Source organism: Procambarus clarkii, chromosome 88 (genome assembly GCF_040958095.1).
Source record: "Procambarus clarkii isolate CNS0578487 chromosome 88, FALCON_Pclarkii_2.0, whole genome shotgun sequence".
NCBI lineage: Eukaryota > Metazoa > Arthropoda > Malacostraca > Decapoda > Cambaridae > Procambarus > Procambarus clarkii.
The window spans coordinates 15,349,645-15,376,431 of NC_091237.1; the positions used below are offsets into that span (position 1 = coordinate 15,349,645).

General features: G+C 41.1%; 1 protein-coding gene and 2 long non-coding RNA genes across 9 annotated transcripts in view; 2 read left to right on the plus strand and 1 right to left on the minus strand.

Moving 5' to 3' along the window:
• LOC123745865 (uncharacterized) overlaps positions 1–7,894 on the plus strand; it is a 115,828-nt gene extending 107,934 nt beyond the window's left edge. The window contains exons 6-7 of the mRNA XM_045726952.2: positions 4,653–4,792; positions 5,047–7,894. Coding sequence (XP_045582908.2) covers positions 4,653–4,792; positions 5,047–5,303 — 397 coding nt within the window. The 3' untranslated portion in view covers positions 5,304–7,894. The remainder of the gene's footprint in view (positions 1–4,652; positions 4,793–5,046) is intronic.
• Positions 7,895–10,489: 2,595 nt separating this feature from the next.
• On the plus strand, positions 10,490–13,672 carry LOC138359011 (uncharacterized). 7 transcript variants are annotated; one of them, XR_011225704.1, is made up of 6 exons: positions 10,490–10,644; positions 11,706–11,926; positions 12,098–12,151; positions 12,572–12,633; positions 12,980–13,053; positions 13,612–13,672. It is a non-coding gene; the product is annotated as an uncharacterized lncRNA (long non-coding RNA). The 7 variants fall into 7 exon arrangements; XR_011225702.1 differs by having other exon boundaries at positions 12,580–12,633; positions 13,612–13,670; XR_011225703.1 differs by having other exon boundaries at positions 12,580–12,633; positions 12,980–13,049; positions 13,612–13,626.
• LOC138359010 (uncharacterized) lies at positions 13,581–24,796 on the minus strand. The gene is made up of 4 exons (XR_011225701.1): positions 24,546–24,796; positions 22,566–22,728; positions 21,228–21,326; positions 13,581–13,668 (listed from the first exon to the last, which is right to left on the minus strand). It is a non-coding gene; the product is annotated as an uncharacterized lncRNA (long non-coding RNA).
• Positions 24,797–26,787: the final 1,991 nt, after the last annotated feature.

Here is a 26,787-nt window from a genome sequence, read left to right on the forward strand (position 1 = left end):
CGTTCCCGATGTTTCACCGGTCCTTCACCTCCATGATACTCTTGTGGCGGACCCGTTGCAGGTCGCTTCCGAACTGGGTTCCCACTTTTCTTCTGTTAGCTCTGGTCTTCATCTTCCCCAATCTTTCCTTCTTCGTAAACCTGTCCTTGAGTCTCGTCCTTTAGATTTCTGCACTCATCTTCAGCTTCCCTATAATGATCCCTTCTCTCTCTCTGAACTTCGTTCTGCCCTGGCCCTCTGCGGTTCTACGGCGGCGGGCTCTGATGGTATTCATTATGAGATGCTTCGCCATCTCCCTTCGAGCACGTCTCAGTATTTACTGAGTCTGTATAATCGGATCTGGGAGTCGTCGTCAGTCCCTGAGGACTGGCTCGATGCCGTTGCCCTCCCTGTTCGCAAACCGGGGTCTCTGGGTACTTCCCCTAAGGACTTTCGCCCTATTGCTCTCACCAGTTGTGTCTGCAAACTCTTTGAACGTATGGTTAACGTTCGTCTGATGTGGTTCCTGGAACACCATCACCTCCTCTCCCCTTCTCAATTTGGTTTCCGCAAGTGCCGCAGCACGACAGATGTCCTGGTGAACTTGGAGGTATATATTCGTACTGCTTTTGCTGCGAAGACCTCCGTTGTTGCCGTCCTTTTTGACCTGGAAAAGGCTTACGACACCGCTTGGCGTTATCATATCCTATCTCAACTTCATTCTTTTGGCCTTCGTGGTCATCTCCCTCTCTTTCTCCGCAGCTTCCTCTCTCGTCGTTCCTTTCGGGTGCGCCTTGGTACCGCTCTCTCTCCCTCTTTTCAGCAATACGAAGGTGTGCCCCAGGGTAGTGTTCTGAGCACTACTCTTTTTCTGGTTGCCCTCAATGGTCTTCTTTCCTCTCTTCCTTCTGGTGTCTTCTCCGCTCTCTATGTCGATGATCTTACCCTTTGTTGTCAGGGTGATGATTCGCCTCTCCTTCAACGCCGGCTTCAACTTGCAATTGATGCCGTGTCGTCTTGGGCCACAGATCATGGCTTCAAGTTCTCTACTTCTAAGACTTGTGCCATGACTTTTAAGCGGAAACGGGTTGTTCTTCGTCCCTCTTTGTCACTTTATGGTCATCCCCATGAATACAGAGATTCCGCGAAGCTTTTGGGGTTATTCCTTGACACTCGTTTGTCTTGGTCTCCCCTTATCTCTTACCTCCGTGTTGAGTGCTCTAAGGCCCTTACCCTCCTTCGGGTCTTGTCCCATACTTCTTGGGGGGCAGATAGGCGCACTCTCCTTACTTTACATTCCTCTCTCGTCCTGTCTAAGCTCGATTATGGTTGCCCTGCTTACTCGTCTGCTTCTCCGTCTACTCTTCGCCGTCTTGATGCTTTGCACCATACTGGGTTGCGCCTCAGTTCTGGTGCCTTTCGTTCGACTCCCATCCTTAGCTTGTATGTTGACACTGGCTTCCTGTCTCTCCAGGACCGCCGTGATCGCTACTGTCTTCGCTATCTTGCGCGGTCCTTGCAACATCCTTCCTCTCGCCTCTGTCGTGCTTTAATTTTTACCCCTCCTGCAGTTCCTGTTCCTCTTCACCACCTCCCTCTTTCTGTCCGGTTCTCTCGCCTACAGGATTCTCTTTCCGTTCGTATTTCTGATGTTTCTCCTCGTGTTGTTCCTTCTTTGCCCCCGTGGAGGGTCCCTCTTCCGCGGTTTTGTACATCCTTGACCCGTATCACTAAAGCTTTTACCCCTCCTACGGTTCTAAAACGCCTTTTCCTCGAGCACTTTTCTTCTCACTCCCGCTCCGTTTCTGTCTTCACCGATGGGTCTGAGTCAGCGGGCGGTGTTGGCTACTCTGTTGTTTTTCCTGATCGCACTTATATGTGTCGCTTGCCTCCGGAGACTAGCATCTTTACAGCGGAACTTTATGCTATTCTCTATGCTCTTCGTCTCCTGCTTTCTCATTGTCAGTCTTCCTTTGTAGTTGTTGTTGACTCTCGTAGTGCCCTCATGGCTCTCGGGTCCTTTAATCCGGTTCATCCAGTAGTTGTCGAGATCCAGCATTGGCTGTTTCTCGTTCACAGTAAATTTAAGTCGGTTGAGTTTTGTTGGGTTCCCAGCCATATTGGTGTGTCTTTAAATGAGCGTGCGGATGCTGCCGCCAAGGAAGCTGTCCGCTCTTGTCCCATCTCTCATAAAGGCATTCCGTATTCCGACTTTTACCCGGTTATCCATTCCTCAGTCCTTACCCGTTGGCAGACTTCTTGGTTGTCTGTTACTGGTAACAAGCTACGTACTCTTAAATGTTGTGTTTCCTCGTGGCCGTCCTCCTTCCACCGTAACCGGAGGTGGGAAACAGCTCTGGCGAGGTTGCGTATTGGCCATACTCGCTTAACCCATGGTCACTTGATGGAGCGCCGCCCTGCTCCTTATTGTCCTAGTTGCATTGTCCCTCTTACGGTCGTGCATGTCCTTCTTGAATGTCCTGACTTCCAGGACGAGCGTGTGTTTTGCTTTCCGACCGCCCCTCGCGGTCACCTGTCCCTCGATAGACTTCTTGGTGACTCGGATACTTTTGATATCGTTCGCCTTATGCGTTTTTGTTCTCGTATTGGCATCCTTGGTGATATTTAGCGCCCTCTGATTATTTTGCGTATTTGATGGTGCTACATAGCCTTCCCGGTTTGGTTCCTTCTTTTGATAATTACTTACTTACTTCCGTCTCCTCTTTCATTTTTTGTCTATATTCCCTTCTGTGTTTATTTGTATAATCCTTTTGCATTATCGTAATCTTATTGCTTTCTCTTCTGGCTCTAGTTTATTCTTTCTCTCATTTTTCCTTTGGCGTTACCATGGTCGTGTTCAGTCCGATAGTCAGCTGTTTCCATCTTGGCGACTCATTGTTGCCAACACTCCCGACACCTCCCCGGTCCAGGCTGAACCACCAGTAGTTCGTGAATTGTAAACTCCCTCGTTACGTGTTCGCGTTGGAAAATAAATCCTCGGCTACTGCTTCTATCACGTCTGTGTGTATGTGTGTGTGTGTGTGTGCTCACGTAATTGTGCTTGCGGGGGTTGAGCTCTGGCTCTTTGGTCCCGCCTCTCAACCGTCAATCAACAGGTGTGTGTGTGTCGCCCACACAATTTTATCAGGGTCAGTACTGGGCCATTAAAGTTCTGAATGCCAACACGACTTCGGAGAACAGTATACATAAAAAGTTTGTGTGTCAGATATAAAAGCAAATATTTGGTACGCGGACCGTTGAACTCCGCCTTCATCACGCGGAGAAAATCATTCATAGAACACGGTACCTCTAGACGGCATAATGGGATATTATTTTATAATACACGAATCTTTCGAGCTTGATGTGGTCTTGGAGTAAACAGATTTCATAGAATTTAATGTCCTACTACCGATTTAACCCAAAATACATTTCATACAATGATAGAGCATCTATTGTCACGCCATGTGACCTTTTGAATAATTTATTACAATATCCCTGAAATATAGCCACACGAAGTAAAGGTTCACCGAAGTGATTTGTCTTGGATAAGGTATGCCTTGTTAATTATGGCTTTTCCGATGTAGGTAAAGATGTTAAATTATTTAGGAATCGTTACTGAATTTGCTTTTCAAGTATTTATCATTATCATGCATTTAAGATTGTGTTTCTACAGTGATCGGCAAACTCTGATAGATTAAACATATGTATATGCGATTAAATAAGTAATATATAATTATGAGAATATTTACACGGAGACCGCCCTGAGAGACTATAACTATCTGACTCCTTAAAACTAGGACTGACAGAAGAACAATCTCTGGACAATAGGACTAACATAAGAACAATCTCGACAACAGGGCTGACAGAAGAACAATCTCTGGACAGAAGAACAATCTCTGGACAACAGGGCTGACAGAAGAACAATCTCTGGACAACAGCAGCAACAACACAAATCTTGAACAATGTCTTAATGAACGACTTGTTATCAATGAGTTTGTCCAGGCGGTGATCATCAGTTTTCAGAGTGGTTTCGTGTTCAGTGACGTTCACACAGGTGATGTTTAATATTAACATCAAGTTAATAGCATGATGTCCCTCACGTTCACCATACTAATCACGTTCATCAATTTGTCTTGTCCCATCATGTTGACGAGGTGAGTTGATGGCCCTGGTGAGGGTGGGGACGCTAGTGAGTGCACTAAGCTGTTGACCAGACCACACACTAGAAAGTGATGAGACGACGACGTTTGGGTCCGTCCTGGACCATTCTCCGCGAGAAGAACAATCCCTGGACTGAGAGATTATATTTAAGAGATATAATCGACTTGAGAATGGTCCAGGACGGACCGAAACGTCGTCGTATCTTCACTTTCTAGTGTGTGGTCTGGTCAACATACTTCAGTCAGGTTAACATAAGAACAAAGGTAGCTGCAGAAGGCCTATTGGCCCATACGAGGAAGCTCCTATCTATAACCATCCAATCCCACTCATATGCTTGTCCAACCCGCGCTTGAAACAATCGAGGGACCCCACCTCCACCACGTTACGCGGCAATTTGTTCCACAAATCAACAACCCTGTTACTGAACCAGTATTTTCCCAAGTCTTTCCTAAATCTAAATCTAAATGACTCCTCGTCTGCACATGTTATTGTACTCCGTGTGTGTGTTGCAGAGAGCAAGGTGTGAACGTGGACAACTCCCGGAAGTCATCCAAGCTGTACGTGTCATCAGTATCCAGGAGAGACGAGGGTAACTACACCTGTTTACCTTCCAACGCTGCCCCGGCCTCTGTCGTAGTCACCGTCATCCAAAGTGAGTTTACATCGCCATATCTGTCATCCAAGAGTCTGTATATCTGTCTCTTGCTAGTGGTGTGTGTGTGTGTGTGGTTGGCATATTTAGCAGTAATAATAAAGCTATGCCTTATATGTGTGCATATTGTTTATATAGACTGCCTTGTACCGCTGTAAGGGAAATGAAACCAGTCGTGGCAGGATTATTAGAATACACAAATTCAGAACCATCCGACTGGGGCACTAACCGACTATGCAACATTACACTTCCAGAGGAAAATCCCGCCGGACTACAGCAGGAGACGAACACGGAAAAGGAGGCATCTTCGGCGTCATCGTCGTCGTCGTCGTCCTCATCCTCGTCAGCCGCGTCATCCTCGTCAGTGTCGGCGTCAAACAGCAGCAGCAGCGGGGCGGGAGGAAGCCCTGCACCTCTGCCGCCGCCATGTTTCCTTCTGCTGCTGCCTTTGTCGCTCCCTTCCCTACTGCCCCTTATCCTTAACACCACCACCCGCCACCTCTTTAGATGATGAGACAATAACCCGGCAGGAACAGGCTGATAGATCACCAGTTGGATAGCTCAGTGCTGCTCTCTTACATATCTTCTGGGTAAGAGAGGGAGGAAGAGCCCGTTGTCAGGTCGCTGCAAGACTAACAATAACGGCTGGACGCCTCTCGCTCAACTAACGAACGCTCGTAATATCTCGTTCCCTTTAAGAGGTATAAAAGTGAAAAATCACTGAAAAAGACACTACTGTGTTTATCAATGCACTGATATATTGTACATTCTAATAGAGCCAAAAAAAACAAAAAACGAGAGTTCTATACTTTATATCCATAGTTAATGTATAAACAAATGTATTTTCTTGTGTACAGATGTGATGGTGCGTTACAATATCTAGTTTTTTCACGTTACTGGTGACAATCCCTGACTATGTAAGCCTGGCAAGTTCTCAGATGCACGTCACATTTCCTACTGAAACTGGAGATGCCGTCTTGTCTGAACAAGAAATAACGTCAAAGTTCCCCCTCACTTCTCTCTTGGAGTGTCATAACCAGATACGTTTTCTATTGCAGTTCAGAGAGAACGACTTGGCGTTCCTGATCCCGGGTTCTGTTATATTACTGTGTGTTCCTATCAGTGTACATATATATACATAAATATATATATATATACATACATGTATATCATAATTATCCATCAGCTGTGTCATAGACGGTTCTATGTATACCTCTTCCTGTCAAAATGATTGTTTTGTATATAAGCGAGTGCCCCTTCCCAGTTATTTGTGGTGTCTAGGCAATGTTTTCATGTTGAGGTGAAAGAGGATGAGTGTTTAGTATATATTGACGATCACGCAAGTGCTCACTGGGTTACGGGCTCACCATAGCCCGTGCTACATGGACACCACTTCGTTCTGAGTAGCTAAATCTGAAACGACAAGTGCCCATTCCATATCTCATTCCACCACCAATAGGCTGCTGGTGCGCCAAATACCACCAATCCAAAAATACAAAAAATTGAATTACCTAAATCAAATACAAATTTTCTGGCTTGCCATCAATTTCCAAACTTGTGAATAATTTGTGGAATAGAATATATCTATTCCAGAAATGTCATCCACATTTAACCTCATAATGATTTGATTTTGGAGTTTCTTGAATGTCCTGATTTATATAATTATCTGGTTCATAATTTAACTTTCAATTGAGTGACTTAATTGATGCATTGTAAATTATCAGACTTGAAGTCAAATCACCATATTGATGCATAAACAAGCAGATTCACCCGGCAATTACCTGATTGACCCCTATTGACCTCTTCAGTACGTAATGAATGATACTGTTCCGTTAATTACTAGCTGTACAACATTTTATTCGTTATTCAGAGTAAATTATCACTCTCAAAAAATCTTGATATGACAGAATTAGTTAACTTCATTATTATTAAACATGTGACCAATTAATTGGTAAATTTTATTGAAAGAGCTAATACACACACTTGTAATTATTCCTTAATTGCTCACGTGTAAATATTTGTCCCAACTCTCACATATTTACCTCTATGTACATGTTGCAGCTGCATGTGGCTGTGTGTACATGCTGCAGCTGTATGTGGCTGTGTGTACATGTTGCAGCTGTATGTGGCTGTGTGTACATGTTGCAGCTGTATGTGGCTGTGTGTACATGTTGCAGCTGTATGTGGCTGTGTGTACATGTTGCAGCTGTATGTGGCTGTGTGTACATGTTGCAGCTGCATGTGGCTGTGTGTACATGTTGCAGCTGCATGTGCATCTGTGTGTACATGTTGCAGCTGCATGTGGCTGTGTGTACATGTTGCAGCTGCATGTGGCTGTGTGTACAGGTTGCAGCTGCATGTACATCTGTGTACAGGTTGCAGCTGCATGTGCATCTGTGTACCTGCTGCAGCTGCATATGTTGAGTGCTCGTTTTCCATATATCAACATTACAAGACCTGCTCTTTTCACATCACTGCAGGTGTTTTAAATAAGGTAACTGACGGGAGGGTGTTTTAATCCACTTGTATTACCAAGGTGACCAACTATTACCAACATACAACTATTTGGATGAATAACAAGACCTGAAGCTGTTCAGAGAACCTGTTAGTACGGGACTAATGACTGCCTTTCATGTTAACAAAAATAAAATCAATAATTGTACATATGAGGCAAGTACTTTTGAGTATAATTACGCTGGTGTATGAAGACTTGAGTATGCCTGTGTGTGTGTATAGAGTATAATTGTAAGTGAGCACATTCGTCAAGTTCTTGCAAGTGTGTATGATTGACCTGGATTTTATGCATAGAATATATTCCCAATATGAGGTGGAAGAGGTATACAGATATTGTATGCGGCTTAATAGTATACCTGTATGTGTGTGTATAGTATACGTGAGTGCGAGTTAGTATGAGTAAACTTGTGAACAGGAAAGCATTGACGCTATATAATTTATACTTTGATGTGATGTTCTGTGAAATTAAACCAAACAGAGAGAGAGAGAGAGAAACCTTTTACACTGTAAAGCTGCAACAAGTATTTTGTCTTGGGGGGAGAATTAAGACAGTTTCTGCAATAAAGAGGACAGACTGACCACACACAAGTCCTTTTATTTACCTCCTCCTGCACACGCAACTCGTGAACACGCCTCAGCTGGCTGTTGTGTTCTGATTACGCTGTAATACTGTAAAAAAAAGATTTGACACTTTTTTTAAGTCCTTCAGTGAATATTATACACCAGAACATATGCTAGCATCATAATTCTGTTACTTCGTTAAACTGAGGTGTCATAAGATATTGGGGGATTCTCCACGAATCCCTTGTACATTGTACGGAAGATCAGCTGTTAAGATGGTCATAATTACATAAAAATAACATTTGGAAAACGAGTGTTAACAGATATCGGTGAAACTATCACGGCCGCAAAATGTGAATTTGAAAACGGGTAAATCACAGGAAATATAAGACCATTAAGAGCTTAGTATCAACGTTCATATTTCACTCTTGCTACAAACACATAGTTGATCATAATATTAGAGAAGGTTCTGTTGTAATGTGTCGATACTTAGTGGTTCTGGCAACATAATAAACAATGGAGCTCGATCCTCATTGCTGTCTTCTGTCAAGCTTACTGGTTGAGCTGCACCTGTCAATCATACGCCCTCAGCTGCACCTGACAATCATTCGCCTTCAGGTACACCTGTCAGCTTGTGTCCGAGGAGTGCGGTCAGTATTGACTACCAAACAACTGTCTAAAGTTAGGAGTAATGAAATGTTTGGTCGATAAAGGGTTGACGAAGGTGGTGATCATACATTACACTTACTGAGAGCAACTCTCTCAGAACAATGCTTATTTCACGTAAATTCATTAATAAACACATATGTTTTATATGTCTCAAGAAAGATAGAAATATAAGCTTCATTTTAAATACTTTAACATAGACATATATAAAACTCAAGTGAAGATACATACGTTTTTATAGTGGCATTCAGTAGCTTGTCGGTCATGGAATGCAGAAGCCTACGCACTTGCCAATATAGTGTGTAATTAACAAAGATACGCTTATAAAGCCTAAAATATTATATGCCTTCAGAAAGACAGAGATATGCTCGTTATTGTGAGTGCACCAAAGGAAATATATCTTGTTGGAGGACAAAGATATATCAATTCTAAAATAAGTTTCGACTCTCGCTCGGGCGAGAGATAGCGCGACTCTCGCCCCATCTATTGGAGATTCTGTTCACCTAATGACCCAAAGCTACTCAAAGCCTCCTAGCATTACTTAAATAATGAAGAAATATGATATATTTATTCACTATAATGTTGGTGCTTAATGCAGAACACGAGAAAACATATATTTACTATAAAATAATATACTTCCATTATGAAATAAGTAAATATGTGGCCTCATAGGAAGTCAACGGTCCAGGTGTCAATGTTGTGGAGCGACTTATCCAAGATATATTGTTGTCTGGAAAGTGTTTGTTGGCATATCAACCTTCTGTACACAGTGATCCAGTCGTCGCACTTCTCTCCTTAAATGATCGCAAATTTAGTTTATTATATTAACAAGTAGAATACGTATTTCTAATAATGTCTAACATAACTAGCCAGAAAATATTTAAGACTTATTGAAAAATACATGTCTGGAAGTTAAATCGACTTCATAGAACAATTGTGTTGGTCTATACTAATCGTTATTCGTTAGTATGCGTTCGCTACTTAAAACATTTACTGTACTGATGTAAAATCTCCCATGTCTCTTCGCACATGGAACACCGAACCTTACACACTCTCTGATATATTGTTTAATTAATAGAGATTCACTAATAAAGCTTATAATTGTATGTTATCAAAAAGGCATAGATAAAGTCGTTCTTACGTTTTAGTCACAGAGATTAGATATTAGTAAAGTAAAGTTCATTTTATTCAGGAAAGTACATAAATAGTCGATTTACAAACATAATATTGGATTTATAGATAGAGCTAGTACATACAATACCTAAAGCCACTAGTACGCATAGCGTTTCGGGCATATTATTGAGAGAGGAAAGATACAGTATTTATATTTATTTTTTTTTTTTTACCGACGCTCTCCCTATTGATGAGAACTACAACCTAATGAAGATAAATGTTAATTTTATGTAGATACTGTAATAAACGAAAGTTTTTAATGTCATCAGAGAAGCAGAAATATAGGCAAATTTTAAATCCCTTGTCATAAATATAACTGAAGTGAAAGCAAAGATATATGCATTTTGATAGTTACAAAGACAGCTCTTTAACACGGGTGGAACACGAACAAGGGGAACTTAGTACCCAAATGAGCCACAGAGATATTAGAAAGAATTTTTTCAGTGTCAGAGTAGTTAACAAATGGAATGTATTAAGCAGTGATGTGGTGGAGGCTGACTCCATACACAATTTCAAATGTAGATGTGATAGAGCCCAATAGGCTCAGGAACCTGTACACCTGTTGATTGACGGTTGAGAGTCGGGACCAAAGAAGCAAAGCTCAACCCCTGCAAGCACAAATTAGGTGAGTACAACTAGGTGAATACAGCTGAGGGGCGGGACCAAACAGCTGAAGCTCAATTCCCTACGCATAACTAGGCGAGTCCATAGGAATTACCGTTTGTCTTGGCGCCATCTATGTTTTGACAGCAGTACTACTAATGTTCCCACGTTATGTGATGATCGCTATACAGGTGTTATGGTCAGTTGCTCTTCTATATATGTTTATGGACAACGTAGGTGATTTGAGGCAATTTGCGGCCAGAGTGAAATAGTATCCACGCGGTGAGTGATGGAGGAGGATATATACTGCTGTGTACTCGACCAGCGGGTGAGAGGTAAGTTATGTCGAACAATTATGGGGAATAGATGGGTTATTTTAAGCGTAGAATGTCAGGTAACCAGTAACTACACGGATGGGGTAGTGTTTTTTTAAGTCTTTATTTACTAAAGTGGAACATTACATTATGCCTTTAGCTGAACAAGTCTACTGGTGGGGGAAGTAGACGGGTTTTATGAAAGTATTTTACCTAAATATTTGTATTTGGTTAAGTAGTTCAGCCGTTACCAGGGAGGGTGTTCCTTTAATCTAATCTAAAAATTCTAGCCGGACAAAGTGATTAAATAAAGAAATTGAATAGAACGAAGTGGTTTGCCAGGGTGCTTAACATTTAGTTTAGTTCACTTACTATGCAGCCCATGCTTAAAGAATGCAAGTTTATCATATTGTATTTACTGCATTTAATATACCGTTTGTACCCTATTTAATTGTCGGGTAAAGGCCGGTCGTGGAAAGTTCCTAATATAGCAAGTTTTAAAGGAAAAGTTTGACTTAACTTTAACGATTAAGTTAGTGACCAATTAGCTTAGTCCATTGTGAGGAAAGTTACTAGAATCTAACATTGCAAGTGCCATTTCTCTACTCTTTTTGAGAAACATGAAAAGATACATGAATCGCATAGTTTTATTACTAAATGTTCATGGATTAGGTTGCATAGTTGAGGAAATGGTGATAAGGTTTGTGATTTTGTATTCCTTGACTTCAGCAGAGATTTTGAGTGGCGCAAAATTGATAGGGGCTCGGATCATTGGGAATGCTGATTGAAGTTGATTAGGTCATGGCTATACCAAAGGAAATTAGTATAAATGGGGTTAAGTTGGAAGAAGTGTTGTAAGTAGTGCCTAAAAGCTCTCCTTGGACCTCGGTTATTCGCAAGATTATGGTTTAGACTGCAATAGTTGCAGAATTGGCAAATAAAAAAAATACCGATGCCCTATATAGTTTTGAAATGGTTAAGACTACCAGATGCAGTTTAATGCTGACAAATGTAAGGTTTGGGGGCTAGGTAAAGATGAGCTAGATGTTGTAGATTGTTAAGAGTATTAAATTTTTTTGCAGGTGGTAAATTCTCCCCGAGCTGGCACTGCTCTCCAGCCTGGGATGTTGATTGGTTAGTCTTCAACTGCCTCCCAACATGGTAGTGAGGTCCTGAGCTGACATGCAGTGAGGAACGTGGAAAGCTTCCTGAATTGGCACATGGTATGCCTCCCTTTCAAACCAGCAGCTGGCACAAATGTTCCAGCTAACATCAGAATAGTGGATGAAGCCCAAACTAAAATGTAAGTGGTACAGTAAATGAACACTCCCCCCCCCCCTCCCTTTTGACACTGAACAGTTGGGAGGAAAGGGGGGGGGAGAAAGTGTGGCTGTTAAACTGGTGGTACAGGTATGAACAAAATAACTTCGCTATGCAAATAACTTTTTAGTAATATTTACTGTTCACATGACAGGTTGTGGAAGGTCCTGGCAACAAAGAGCTGCAGGAAAATACTTTCAGATCTACAGTAAGTAGTGTTGTGTACATTGGAATTAGACGGTAGAAGTCAATTGCTAAAAACCTATTAAATATTAGGGTATGGAAGTCTAGGCTTAGGCTAGTGGGTACCATATCTGCAAGTTTAGTCCTTTCAGGAATGTATTGAATAGAATGGTATGTTGAAATAGTGAAAATTGTAATGTGGGGCATTAGATCTTAAACAGCATAGTTGAGGGTGTTCTAATAATTTTAATGAAATATAAATCTTGTTTAGTTAACATTAAATGTTTGTTAAATAAGCTTTAATCTATATATGTATAACTGTTAAGGGTAATCATGAGTCAAAGTTAATGGCAGGAAAAGTTTTGCTTAAGTGATGGTATTTTTCCCTTGAAAGTAAAAAAAAAATATTCAATGTTTACTTTAGCTTGGTTTTAAATTTATATAGTTTTCCAGAATGTGATTTGGAAAGTCCAGAAGTCCCTCTGTCAGTTGGATAAACAGAATCAGGTGAGTTGTAATAAGGGTTAACCTGAATAGATTTGCATAAAAGTAAAAAAAATAGTAATAACTTAAACAATATAGCATTGGCTAAAGATAAATGTAAATTGCCATTGAAGTGCAGTTGTGGATCATTTCTCAAATGACATTTACTGAAACTTGGCAAATTGATGCCATATATATTTATATTGCTAAAGTAGATCTACAACTTTACTACTTCTACTAGAATATGTAGGTAAGGTAAATTCCTTAAAGAAATTTTTCCATCTGAATTTGTAAAGTACTGAATGCTAATTTGAAAAGTAAAGCAAGATTGGCTTTAAATCTGAAATTAATTTGTTGAAATATTTTTCAGGTGAAAGTGATTGATGCATGGACTGGCTTGGAGTGAGGCTCCTTTACTCTGCAAAAGGAAATCTATGAAAGTGGGTGAGTTTGAATTTGATGTTTTAGCTATATCAATGACCTAATCTTAATTCTCTTATCTAGTCCATTTATAGGTGTGTAACAATGTCCTACTGTTACAACCCACAGGGATGATGCAGGTTACTGATCCTACCCCATTTCATAAAAGGGGACCAGGCAGTCTTGCAGATTTCCCTGGCTTGGCTTTTTCAGAGCTTTGCTCTACTACCCATCTAATAGATGGACTAGATTTGCATAGGTTTAGGGACCCTTAACAATGGTTACATTGTTAATTCTTACAGGGCTTGTTTGCTGAATGTGTGGATGCATCTAAAACTTTAGTGCCTGGCATGCATTGTACAGTGCTTTCAGTAGAGCATATGTACAATGTGTTGATGGCACTAAAGTGGTGGATGTAATGCACCCATTCAGGGAACAAGCTCTGCAATAAAACCAGAGGAAGGGATAGGCCTTGCTGAGCCTATCTTAAAAGATAGGATGTTAGGATTTTTGGGGCTTGTTATTAGGCCTTGGTGATAATAAAAGTAGTGTCCCTGTTTAATGTTTATTTTTCTTTTACAGGTGATTGTCTCTGGAGTTGTCTTGGCCTTTTGTTCATCTAGGAGCATCTTGCACAACCTGAAACGGTAATAAATATTAGATTTATTATAAATACTATATGTAAAACTTATTAAATAAAACAATTTTAATGAAACTACTTTATATACCTTATCCTGAAATTATGCTGGAAATTATTGTTTACTACTATTTATGCAATGTTTAAACATCTGAAATTTTTTTACTTTGAAAATAAATACTTGGTAAAATTTACACCTATTTGTAACTTGTTACATAGCTGCATGCAAAATGCATTGAAAAGATGTAAAAGTGGACTACCTATCCAATTTACATAAACTAACAAATATTGCAAATTAGTCTGAAATATTAAAGTTGAAGAAACTTTAGTCAATATTTTAGCTTTCATATTTGAAAGTAAATTTAAAGCTATGAAACACCTAAGCTTTGTACAAATGATTAACTAAAGATCATTGTTAAATTTACAAAACATTACAAAAGTGACACTGAAGCATCTATACAACATGGTTTTCACAAAGTCTTTGGTAACTTAAAATTAATCAAAGCTCTTAAATGATTTGTCTGCCAAACTTGTCAGATATTCTGAAATATTTTGCCTAGATTAAAACCATCATTGTTTTAAAGGGCAAAACAGATTACTGTCAATTAGGTCCGGAAGGAATGGAATTTTTGTAAAACTTTGTTTGCTAAAAACAAACCCTGCCTAATGAACCTGGTCATTTCTTTTAGAAATGGTAATTGCAACATTACCAAAGGCCATTGTTTTAATAGCCAAAGTACCAAATGAAAGACCAAGAAGCAACAAACAAGTACATGGTAGAAAGGACAAAAGAATAACAAATGAAAGGGTCCTCATAACCAAAGAAATACTGGGAAAAATGCTGTCGTACCACAAGGGGTCTTAACCCTTGTCATATACATCACTGACATTAATCTAAATATTACCAACCACAACAATTGCTAACATTATAAAGAATATAATATTGAGGCCTTAATGCAGATCTCTAACTCTACAAATAGTAACAAGACTGGCAATTTCTTACTATAAAACAGAAAAAAATCCAACACCTTGCACGTGAGCCAGAACAATCCATATCACAACTACCACATTAAAATGAAACAACAATGAAGGTAAGGTAATTACCAAAAGAAGGCACCAAAGTGCAAAATAATCAGGGCGCTAAATATCACCAAGAATGCCAATACGAGAACAAAAACGCATAAGGCGAACGATATCAAAAGTATCCGATTCACCTAGAATTCTATCGAGGGACAAGTGACTGCGAGGGACGGTCGGAAAGCAAGACACACGCTCGTCCTGGAAGTCAGGACATTCAACAAGGATATGCACAACTGTAAGAGGGACAACGCAATTCGGACAATAAGGAGCAGGGCGGCGCTCCATTAAGTGACCGTGGGTTAAGCGGGTATGACCAACCCACAGCAGTGTCCCACCGCCGGTTACGGTGGTAGGAGGAAGGCCACGGGGACACACTAAGTTTGAGAGTACGCAGCTTGTTACCAACCACAGAGGACCAACAACCCTGCCAACGGGGAAGAATGAATAACAGGATAAAAGTCGGAATAAGGAATACCTTTACGGGAGATGGGACAAGAACGGATAGCTTCCTTAGCGGCAGCATCCGCACGCTCATTGAAACACCAATATGGCTGGGAACCCAGCAAAACTCTACCGATTTAAATTTACTAGAAATAAGAAACAGCCAGTGTTGAATCTCAATGACCACCGAATGGACAGGATTAAAGGACCCTAGAGCCATGAGGGCACTACGACAATCAACTACAACCACAAAGGAGGAATGAGAATGAGAAAGCAAGAGACGAAGAGCTTAGAGAACAGCATAAAGTTCTGCCGTAAAGACGCTAGCCTCCGAAGGGAGGCGACACATGTAAGTACGGTCAGGAAAAACAACAGAGTAGCCCACACCATCCGCAGACTTAGACCCATCAGGGAAGATGGAAATAGAGTGGGAGTGCAAAGAAAAGTGCTCAAGGAAGAGGCTTTTCAGAATTGTAGGAGGGGTAAAGGCTTTAGTAATACAAGTCAAGGACGTACAAAACTTGGGAAGGGGGACTCTCCACGGAGGTAATGAAGGAACAATACGAGGAGAAACATTAGAAATATGAACAGAAAGAGAATCCTGTAAGCGAGAGAACTGGACAGAAAGTGGGAGACAATGAAGAGGAACAGGAACCACAGGAGAAGGAAAAGTCAATGCACGACAGAGGCGAGAGGAAGGATGTTGGAAGGACCGCGCAAGATAGCGAAGACACTAGCGATCACGGCAGTCCTGAAGAGAGAGAAAGCCAGTGTCAACATACAAACTAAGGGCGGGAGTCGAACGAAAGCCACCAGAGCCGAGACGCAACCCAGTATGGTGCAAAGCATCAAGATGGCGAAGAGTAGAAGCAGAAGAGTATGCAGGGCAACCATAATTGAGTTTAGACAGGACGAGAGAGGAGTGCAAATAGAGGAGCGTGCGCCTATCCGCTCCCCAAGAAGTATGGGACAAAACCTTAAGGAGGTTAAGGGCCTTAGAGCATTCAACTCGGAGGCAAGAGATATGGGCTGACCAAGACAAGCGAGTGTCAAAGACTAACCCCAAAAGCTTCGCGGAATCCCTGTACACAATGAGATGACCATAAAGCAACAACAATGAAGTAAAGGTCCTTTCAGTAAGAATCTATCATTCACTGAAAGTTGCTGCAGTTAAAAATAAAAGAAAATACAAGTCCCTAGAAATAAACAAGCAACCTTTTTGACTAAGGAAAAGAAGGTAGTTATTCTACTGTATAAATCTAAGTATTCACTTAGATAACTGTATCCAAGCATAGAGGTTCCCCCCCCCCCCTTCCCTTTCAGAAAAACATCTACTTTCGAAAAAGTTTAACATTGGCCAACAAAAATGATTCCAGAACTAAATTGCCTAATACCAGGAACAACTGAGAGCCATGACAAACACTGCAACCCTCTCCTACCCCCAAGTCTTATGCTATTTATGATCCAAGGTAATTTGAGATACTATACTGTACTTCCTACAGACGACTCTAGTGAGAGGGTGATCTCCTGGCGATTAAATTGAAGCACGATACAGGTGTCAACGAACATCAGTCAGCCCACTTGTCAGCACAGTGGATAACTAATGACATCATAATCTGCAGTGTTGTATGCCTCCCTGTGGCCATTTAAATCAATAAAACACAGGGTTGTGACAATGTTTACAGCATAAAGCAAGGTATAGAGGAATCCTGGAATGCCATGTAATGTGTAGTCCTTGAATGTGCTTTAGGCAACCAAATTGAATAACAACATTTCTGGTGTTCGGCTATATAATCCGAGTTTCTCATTCGGTATAATGTTTTAAACCTAAATAGGAATTCACTTTAAAGGTCAATTTATTTGGAAAGTGCTAACCAGATTCCAAATTACTGAGCTCTGAAAGTACTACAAGGCAAGTTTAACCGAATGAGTGTTTGCCTATCCATACCCCCATGAGGTATGTGACAACACTGAATAAAGAAAGGGTCTTTGAGCATTCACCGTGCAGGTATTTGACATGACCAATATAGCCAAGTGTTAAAGATCATTCTAAGCAGTTCTGCACAATGCATATACTATCAATTAATATAATTGTACAATGGTGCTTGGTGGATGATATTTCCTATTAAAACACATTGGACAACTGTTTGTATTAGACATTTTAAACCTACAAATGGTAGCCCTAGATATCGCACTACAGTATTAATTACAAGATGAACAATGTAAAATCAATACCACAACAGCAAAGGATGACGCCTTTTCAACAACCGACAAACACACAGGTCTAACACCAGCCATCCCCAGAGAGGACGTCCCAAGCATGTACACCCAACAACTTTACATCACCTTTGCTACCTCACGCGAGCACGCAACAGCATGAGGATGCCATACTCCCAAACCAACTCCGTGCACTTTGAGGCTTTAACAACTCAACATTTAAAAAGTTGATTTAAAAAATCAAACACCTGAATTTTTCCCTAATTAAATTTACTAGGGAAATGCACACCAAGCCATGAAACTTACAATGAAGATGAACAAACTACACACAACTGTCACCAAACTTCCACATACCACCCCCTCTCACTCCTGCCCTCCCTCCTTAGGTGCTCTGATTGGCTGAGCACCTGAGCCACCACCACTCACCTCTTGTTGTGAGAGCCTAAAGCATGTTTGGTTGCACTTTAAAACTTCCCGAGTGTACTCGCCTAATTGTGAGTACCGCCTACCCGGTTCACCATTTTGTTTTTCAATCTACCTCAATTTACCCCTTTACAGTCAAATATTATGCAAAATTCTGTTTAAGACTTGTCCCTTCTTAACTTAAATAACTGCTTTGGCCATCTGCAATCTTTCTAGGTGGGTAAAAATGACTCTTGAGGCCAGAAAGGACTTATCAGACGGCGATCATAACAATACGGTACACACACAAAATCACAACCTGATATACACCAAGCAGAAAATCCACTGGAGCTGTGAGGCGACATAAACCCTTGCCCAAGGCACTGGCAGCTGCATACTCTACCACAGTATATTAATGACTTTGTAAAAGTATTACAACCGGATTTCCCCATAAATCACAGCAAGTTTTGAGGCCACTCCTTGAGTCAACGTCTTACGTAAGACCTACAAGCACTCAGGTGAAGGCTGAAGCAGTTCAACACCATACGCCCCAACTTCAAATACACAGTTGAGAGGCGGGACCAAAACGTGATTTTCTGTGTGTGCCTGAAGTTGAGGCATACGGTCTTGCTTCACCCTTCACTTTACCCTTCACCGGCGTACTTCAGGGGTTTTATTTAATACTTGGACTGGCTTCAGTAGGGCCTCCAGACTTTCTGTGGCTTCACAAGTGTCACGTGAATCCCCTGCATAGCAGTGGAACTGCCTTTTCCCTTCACCTTCAATGCCTCTGCACTGGAAGTATACATCTACACCAGCCCAGAAGAGTCATCAGTCCTGCCACCTCTCCATACCCCCCAGGGCCTGGCACGGCCTGGTACGACTCAGAGGCAAGCCGGGCGCCACTGCTAACTGGCAGTTTGTCCCCACAAACAAGCAGTTAGCCGCCTTCAACTGACAGTGGTACAGCTCAACACAAAGGCACCGCCAGCCACAACGAGCAGTTTGCTAGTTGACCAGATGTCCACCTCGTGTTGACACTGGATGAGTCATCACCGCCGGACTATATAAAGAGCGCTGCCTCCCTGGAGAGGCAATCTCTCCCTTAGTGCTCTAGGATCACCTTGGTGTCTCTAACCCGTCGTCCACTTCCAGCCAACGTCGTGTGACTGATGCCATGGTGGTATGGTAGCTGTCTTCAGAACACCAGTATATCTTCATACTTTTATTCATTGCTTATAGTTTATTTTTTGCATTTAAGGTCATACTAACTTGTTCACCTTTGCATTACATGATAGTCAAGTATTGTCATGTGTTATTTTTGTTCATTACTATTTCAGTAAATTGTTTAATTATTTATTTGATAATTTTCATTTGTTTCCACCTGCAACTTACACACTGCAAGGCCAATAGCAGCATTTCTTTCATTTATGTGAGGGAGAGCCATACCATCTTGGTTCAGTATAGCTGTGATACCATAACCTGTCACACAAGATATCCAGTTGTAAGACTTTTACCATCAGTGGTAGAGTATGCAACTGGCAATGCCTTTGTTACAGGTTCGCTTCATCTCACAGCCCCAGTGGATTTTCTCACACATTTGAATACATGAAACAACTTTATTTGATACATTCCAAACCAAAGTACTGTACAGTACAGTAATTATCAAACCATCAAATGTGTGGGATAATCATAGTGCGCTAAATATCACTAACGTCGCCAATACAAGAACAAAAACACATACGGCGAACAATATCAAAGGTATTGAATTTACCAAGAATTTTATCGAGGGACAATTGACAGTGAGGGATGGTCGGGAAGCAAGACACGTAAGTCCTGGAAGTCAGGACATGTAGAGACAACGGTTTGGACAATAAGAAGCAGGGCAGCGCTCCATTAAGTGCCCGTGAGTTAAACGTGTATGACCAATATACAACCTCGCCAGAGCCGTTTCCCACCACCGGTTACGGTGGTAGGAGGAAGGCCACGGGAACACACTACTCTTAAGAGCACGCAATTTGTTACCAGTAACAGAAGACCAACAACCCTGACAACGGGCAAGAATGGGGAAATGAATAACTGGGTAAAAGTCATAATAAGGAATACCTTTACGGGAGATGGGACAGGTGCGAATAGCTTCCTTAGCGGCAGTGTCCGCACGCTCATTTAAGAACACACCAATATGGGTGGGAATCCAGCGAAATTCCACTGTCTTAAATCTACTGGAGATAAGAAACAGCCAATGTTGAATTTCAACTACCAAAGGATGGACTGGATTAAAGGATTCTAGAGCCATGAGGGCACTGCAAGTGTCAACTACAAACACAGAGGAGGATTGACACCGAGAAAAAAGTTGATGAAGAGCATAGAGAATAGCATAAAGTTCTGCCATGAAGATGCTAGTCTTCGGAGGCAGGAGACACAAAGGTGCAGTCAGGAAAAACAACAGAGTAGCCTACACCGTCTGCAGACTTAAGACCCATTGGTGAAGACGGAAATAGAGTGAAAGTGTGAAGAAAAGTGTTCAAGGAAAAGGTGATTTAGAACTGTAGGAGGGGTAAAAGTTTTAGTCATGTGGGTCAAGGCTTACAGAATTTAGGAACGGGGACCCCTCCATAGGGGCAAAGACGAAATGACACGAGGGGAAATATTGGTAACACAAACTGAAAGAGCATTTTGTAAGAGAGACAACCGTACAGAAAGAGATAGGTGGTGAAGGGGAACAGGAACCACAGGATGGGTAAAGGTCAAGGCATGACATAAGCAAGAGTGAGGGTGCTGTAAGGACCGTGCAAGGTGGAGAAGACAGTAGCGATCATGGCAATCCTGTAGAAACAGGACGCCAGTTTCAACATACAGGCTTAGGGTAGGTGTCGAAGGAAAGGTACCAGAGCTGAGCCGTAACCCAGTATGATGCAGTGTGTCCAGATGGTGAAGGGTAGAAGGAGAAGCAGACGAGTAAACAGGGCCATAATCGAGTTTAGACAGAACGAGAGAGGAATGTAAAGAGAGGAGCAGTGTCGATTAGCTCCCCAAGAAGTATGGGACATGACCTAAAGTTAGTTAAGGGCCTTAGAGCATTCAACTCGGACGTAAAAAATATGGGGCGACAAAGACAAACGAGTGTTAAAGATTAGCCCTAAAAGCTTTAGCAGATTCTTTGTACAAAAGGGGATGACCCCTGTTACCTAACAGTAAATAGGTATCTGGGAGTTAGCTGTTACAGGCTGCTTCCTAGGGGGGTGCGTGTGTGGGAGAAAAAAAAATTTAGTAGTTAACCACTGAACTGCTCTGTCTCCAAATAACACCCTGGTGCACAAGAAATAAATTCTTTCCAAAAATTTGTTTTCTCTTCTTATATTGTTAAAATGCAGAGTCTGATCACGGGGAAACTAAACAAAAAATATTGTATGTGACTTACTTTAGCTGCGATGGAGCTGGGAAGTTGAGCAAATTATGGGCGCTGAGCGTTGGAGCGATGAGGGTCTGTCGGCCCCGCCACCCCGTGCGACGGCAGTTGCTGCGAATAAAATGTTGCGCAATTATTTTGAAGTTTCTCATTCATTTCTTCTTTTTTTTTTGCTGTAATATTATTTAAAAGTGTGTAATTTGTGGAATTTATATAATTCAAAGTATAGAACATCGCTATGCTCAAAATTATGGGCCTCATATATGCGACATATTCTACAATCAAACAGTGTTTTTGCTGTTATTACACTATATACACACATTGTATATACCCATCTACGTATGTATTCACCATAACGATCCACTATGTTGGTATGGTGAGCCCAAAAAACATGAGTGAGCTGCCACACCCTGCCAGTCCTCCCTCCCTCCAACACATTACTCGCCAACATTCCTCCTCCCAAAATACTGTTATTGTGTTTATTACACTATTTACACACGTTATGTATAAGTATGTACATGTTTTATTCATGTACATACGTACATACTTGCCATCTCCTCACCTCTCTCTCTTGCCTACTTAATGCTCTTGCTTCCCTCATCTCATCACAATCGACTTTATAATGGTCCAGGACGGATCGAAATGTCGTCGTCTATTCAATTTCCAGTGTGTGGTTTGGTCAACAATGAAATCTTCATGCAAGATCTTATAAAGAAAACCCCTAGAACGAGATTTGCAGATACGAAAGAGTTTAAGGCGAGTAGGGGATGGTTTGAGAAATTTTGAAAAAAGACGTGGTATTCATAGTGTTGTGAGGCATGGTGAGGGTGCCAGCTCAGACAAAGTAGGGGCTGAAAGATTTGTTTGTGATTTTAAAGATTTTGTAGATACTGTATTGATGGATATATTCCACAACAAGTGTTTAATTGTGAGGAGACATGGCTATTCTGGAAAAAATTGCTGAAGAGGACATACATTGCCCAAGAGGAGACGTCACTGCCCGGACACAAGCTAACTTGGGCTAACTTGTGTCAGGATAGGCTAACTCTTGTGCTGTGTGGCGATTTGAAAATTAAACCCTTGCTCGTGTATCATTCCAAAAATCCAAGAGTTTTAAAAAATATATAACGTGCAGAAAAACTGTGATGTGGAGTGGTTTGCCCTGCCATCAAAAAATATCTGCAAGAGAAAAGTTTGACACTCAAGGTCCTGCTTCTCGACAATGCTCCTGCTCATCCTCCAGACTTGGAGGATGCATTGTTGGGGCCACTTTTTTTTTTTTTAGGGATATTCCTACATGAGCCCTGAGTGTAATGTACCAATGACATGAAGGAGGAGTTTTCAACCTACCTTGTGTTAGGTGTGCAGAGGTCAATGGTTGAACATAATGTCAGGAGCAAAGGGGGGCGTTTGCCTCTTCGAACACAATTGCGACCATCTTCATCTCTTCGAACTATCCTAAATGCTCTCTTCACCTGTCTGACCAAATTGGGTGTCCAGACCCCCTTTGAATCTGAAATTGTAAAATTAATAACAATTTCAGAATATTCAGTCCATTTATACTAACAAAATTATACATACAGTACTGTAATTGAAATTTTACAGAATGATAAAGGCAATTTAGCAACTTTGTTAAAATGCACATGGGGAAAATACATGAAAATAGGTTAATATTGTTTGTAAGGTTGATGGGAAATGTTTATTACTTTTATGATTTAAAAGATGTATAGCCCTAATACTCCATCCTGGGTGCATTCCACCAGGTAATGACCACAGCAAAAGTTTTCCACGAGGCTCTATTGTCACACAAACTTTTCACATTTTCAAACTTGATTCATCTTTTTCCCCCTCGTTCCAGGGGTTTTCTTTAAAAGGTCTTCATGCAAATGCCTTGGTTTCTCACAAATGATGGCCTCTGAAATGCTATCACCTGCTAACTCCTTGTTGTGTATCCAAATTAATAAAAACTTTTTAACATCCTCAAGTGTTTGTGTTCTTTGTTTCGGGATTGTTGATATGCCTTTTGCCACTTTAATGCTCATAATGTCCTTTTTCTTAGCAAGTACAGTGCATATTGTTGACATAAATTTGTTGTACTGCCTAGCTAGTTCAACAACCTGTGCACCATTTTGATGTTTATGAATGCTCTCTTGTTTTTCCTCTATGGTCATTCTCACATGTGTTTTCTTGGCTTGAACCTTACCACTGGCTTTCTTGGGACTCATGGCAAGATATATCATAACAAATTTTATGTTCAAATAGCCAAAAATCCCAAAACAAATGTAATGCTTTACAAAGAATTCAGGCGCGATACTTACTAGGCAGGAGACACTGGTAAACTGAGGCGCGATCACCATGCCACCACGCGCTAGGTCAGCCCATACGTATATCAACAAACTCCTTTCCCGAGGCAAAGTTTGTAACCCGATTCAAATTTTTCGAAGAAATTAGGCTCGTAACCCGAAAATTTCATAAATATTCATTCGTAAGCCGAGGTGTCACTATATATAACTAAAAAATTAAACTCAGGATTACTTTCAACCCCCACCCCTTTTGCTCTACTCCATTGCCACCTACCTTCACCCCCCTCTATGATGTACTCTTCCATAGACACCTACCTTTGCCCCCCTCCTCCCCTCTACTCCTCCATCATCACCTACCTTCACACCCCCTCCCTTCTCCTCCTCTATCGTCACCTTTATTTCACCCTCCTCTATGATGTACTCTTCCATAGACACCTACGTTCACTGCATATAATGCTCCCCACTACTCCTCCATCGTCACCTACTTTCACCCCCCCCCCTCTGCTCTACTCCTCCAGGGTCGCAGACAATTTCACGAGCGTGAGAACTACGAGTTCTCTAACCACTCTCACACTCCTACTCTCTCACCAGTGAGGGGGAGGGAAGGAGGGAGGAAATGAAGGAAGAAAGGTGGGGGAGAGAAAATAGGCAGGGGGGAGGAGGGCCTAGATACATTTCTTCCATATAGATAGGTAGACTGAGGGAGAGCTGCTTGCCAAGAGCCCTATCAGACAGGCTTCCTATTCCTCAACCCTCCCTAATATGCCACATCCTGGTCAGGACAACTTGCTCGATTGTTATTCTTGGTGTGACTCGAGAACTGACCTCGAGGCGGGGCATGGGCATGGATTATCTCCCTGGGCTGGGCTGGTTTGGGCTGTCACGTGTGGTGATTAGTGTTGGGTAAGGCTAGGCCAGGTCAGGTCAGACTAGGCCAGGTCAGACTAGGCTAGGTAAGGCTAGGCCAGGTCAGGTCAGGCTAGGCCAGGCTAGGCAGGGTGAGAGAAGTAAAGCGGCAGGTACTTACGTTTCCGAGAAAGTAGCGGCGGTAGTATATTGTTGATTTTGATTCGACGACATCCTGAAGCTAGTAGGTGGCGTCCTCATCGCTCTCGAACTTCTTGTTGTTGTAGGGGATACGAGGCACACCCAATATCCCCCTTACATTGATCACATTGCACACTAATATTTTTACTATTTCGGACACCAGATTTGTCTGTTTCGTATATGTATAATTGTTCAATATTAAAACCACAATAGAATGCTCTAAGTACTTTCCTATATTAATACATCTTCAGAAGGAATGGTTCGCTCTGAAGATGTATTAATATAAGAAAGTACTAAAGGAAATTCCTGTTTCAATTCTTCCTCCGTGGTCTGACACTCTTATTATATATTGTATATACTGAATTATATATACTATGCTTATATAATATATACTGAAATATTGTTACATTTAACGTATGAAACAAAGTATATATCAGTTTTTTTTAATAAAATATAAAACATTAATATTTATCAACGTATCTCTGTGAATTACATAATTTATCAGTATTGTACAGCCTGTGATCTCCACCTGCCTGGCCACTGATACCTAAGTAGCTTTCATGTGTCCTGACACCGGCGATAGGATTGTATTATTTAACTTTAAAGAGAGATATTTCTTGAAATGTTATCACATTAACGTCTACATCTTCCTTCCTTCTGACATATAGATTTTAAGGTTAATTAGCATATATGGAAATAAATTACACAATTTATAGGCTGGTGTGAAGGGCTTCACACTCTTAAAGCAAGCCATCAAGAAACTGTACAGTATCAAATGCATATATCTTCGCTTTCACTTCAGTTATATTTATGACAAGTATTTAAAGTGTAGCTTATATTTCTGCCTTTCTGTTGACATAGAAAACTTTCGTTTATTACATTATCTAGATAAAATTAGCATTGATCTTCAAAAGGTTGTAGTTGTAACATCTATTATAAACAACATTATTATTGCAAACAGTAGGAGTTTCAAAGTCTCATTTGTATGGATACCTTCTCATATAGGTGTTGTCCAGCATGATGACACAAACAAGGCAGCTAAAACTGAATGTGATAAGCCTGAAGTTGAGTGGGATATGGGCATTCCAATCTCTTCTGTCAAAGCCGCAATATTTTAGGAAATTAGGGAAGACAGAAGAGCAGTCACTGACACACAAAAGCCAGAAAGCAAGAGTATAAAGAGCTATGACATGTTTATGTGCCTCTGTAACCTTTTCCACTACCGCCCACAAGATGATATATGGGGTGCATAATTAATGAACTAAACTAAGTAAACATGTTTAGAATCGAGAATTATATGAACGGACAGCATAAAACTTCCACTAGTGTCACAATGACAGTGTGACTTGTAATTGCCAGAATTAGGCTAGGATATCGATATGTATCGCAGGTGGCTGCAGGTAATGAATAGCCCCCAATGGTGAATATTCCAATTGTAAACTATGTGAACAAGAGCTGGGACATACTCACCAACACTATATCTGTGATTGCCCTGTTATAAGTGACTTCAGACCAAATGGTATAAGGTACTTTGAACTCTGTAATTACTTCATACACTTAGGAATGTGTATGAAGTGGAAGTGGACGCCATACACATCCAGTGGATGGTATTGGACCCCATACCCTTCCTGTGGGTGGAAGTGATCCCCAAGTTTGCAGTAGTTTACCCCATAAACATTCCAACAACATCGTTTTCTGTTAGCATTCCTACAAAACATTCTTTAAAGATTTTTAAAGCGCAAACTATGGTATATAATATTGATTGGTGAAGCACTATTATTCTATGTAATAATTTATAGTGCTTATTATAATTTACTAAGAACAACTAATATTTCTCAAAACAAAACTACGAACCTTCAATAGGATGTAGCTGATCTGTAATATTATAAGAGCATGGACAATAGTAGTGTAGCGAGTAGATTATCCCAATAATATACTCGCTCCAAATGCATTGTTAATATTCCTGTCAACCTTTGGAGATGAATGAGGTGAGGCGTTGCCCAGGCAACACGGTGAGGTGTTGCCCGAGCATATAAGCAGCAGAATAGCAAACATTAACCAGAGTCTACTTTCAAGTGTGGTCTAGAGCAGACACTTGCGAGATACTGTACCGACGCTCAGTGCGCTCAACTCACACCAAAGTATCACCTGTGTACTTCTGTATATTCGACCAAATATATATATAGTATCTTAGTGTCTGTGTTTATTTGTCACCATACTTT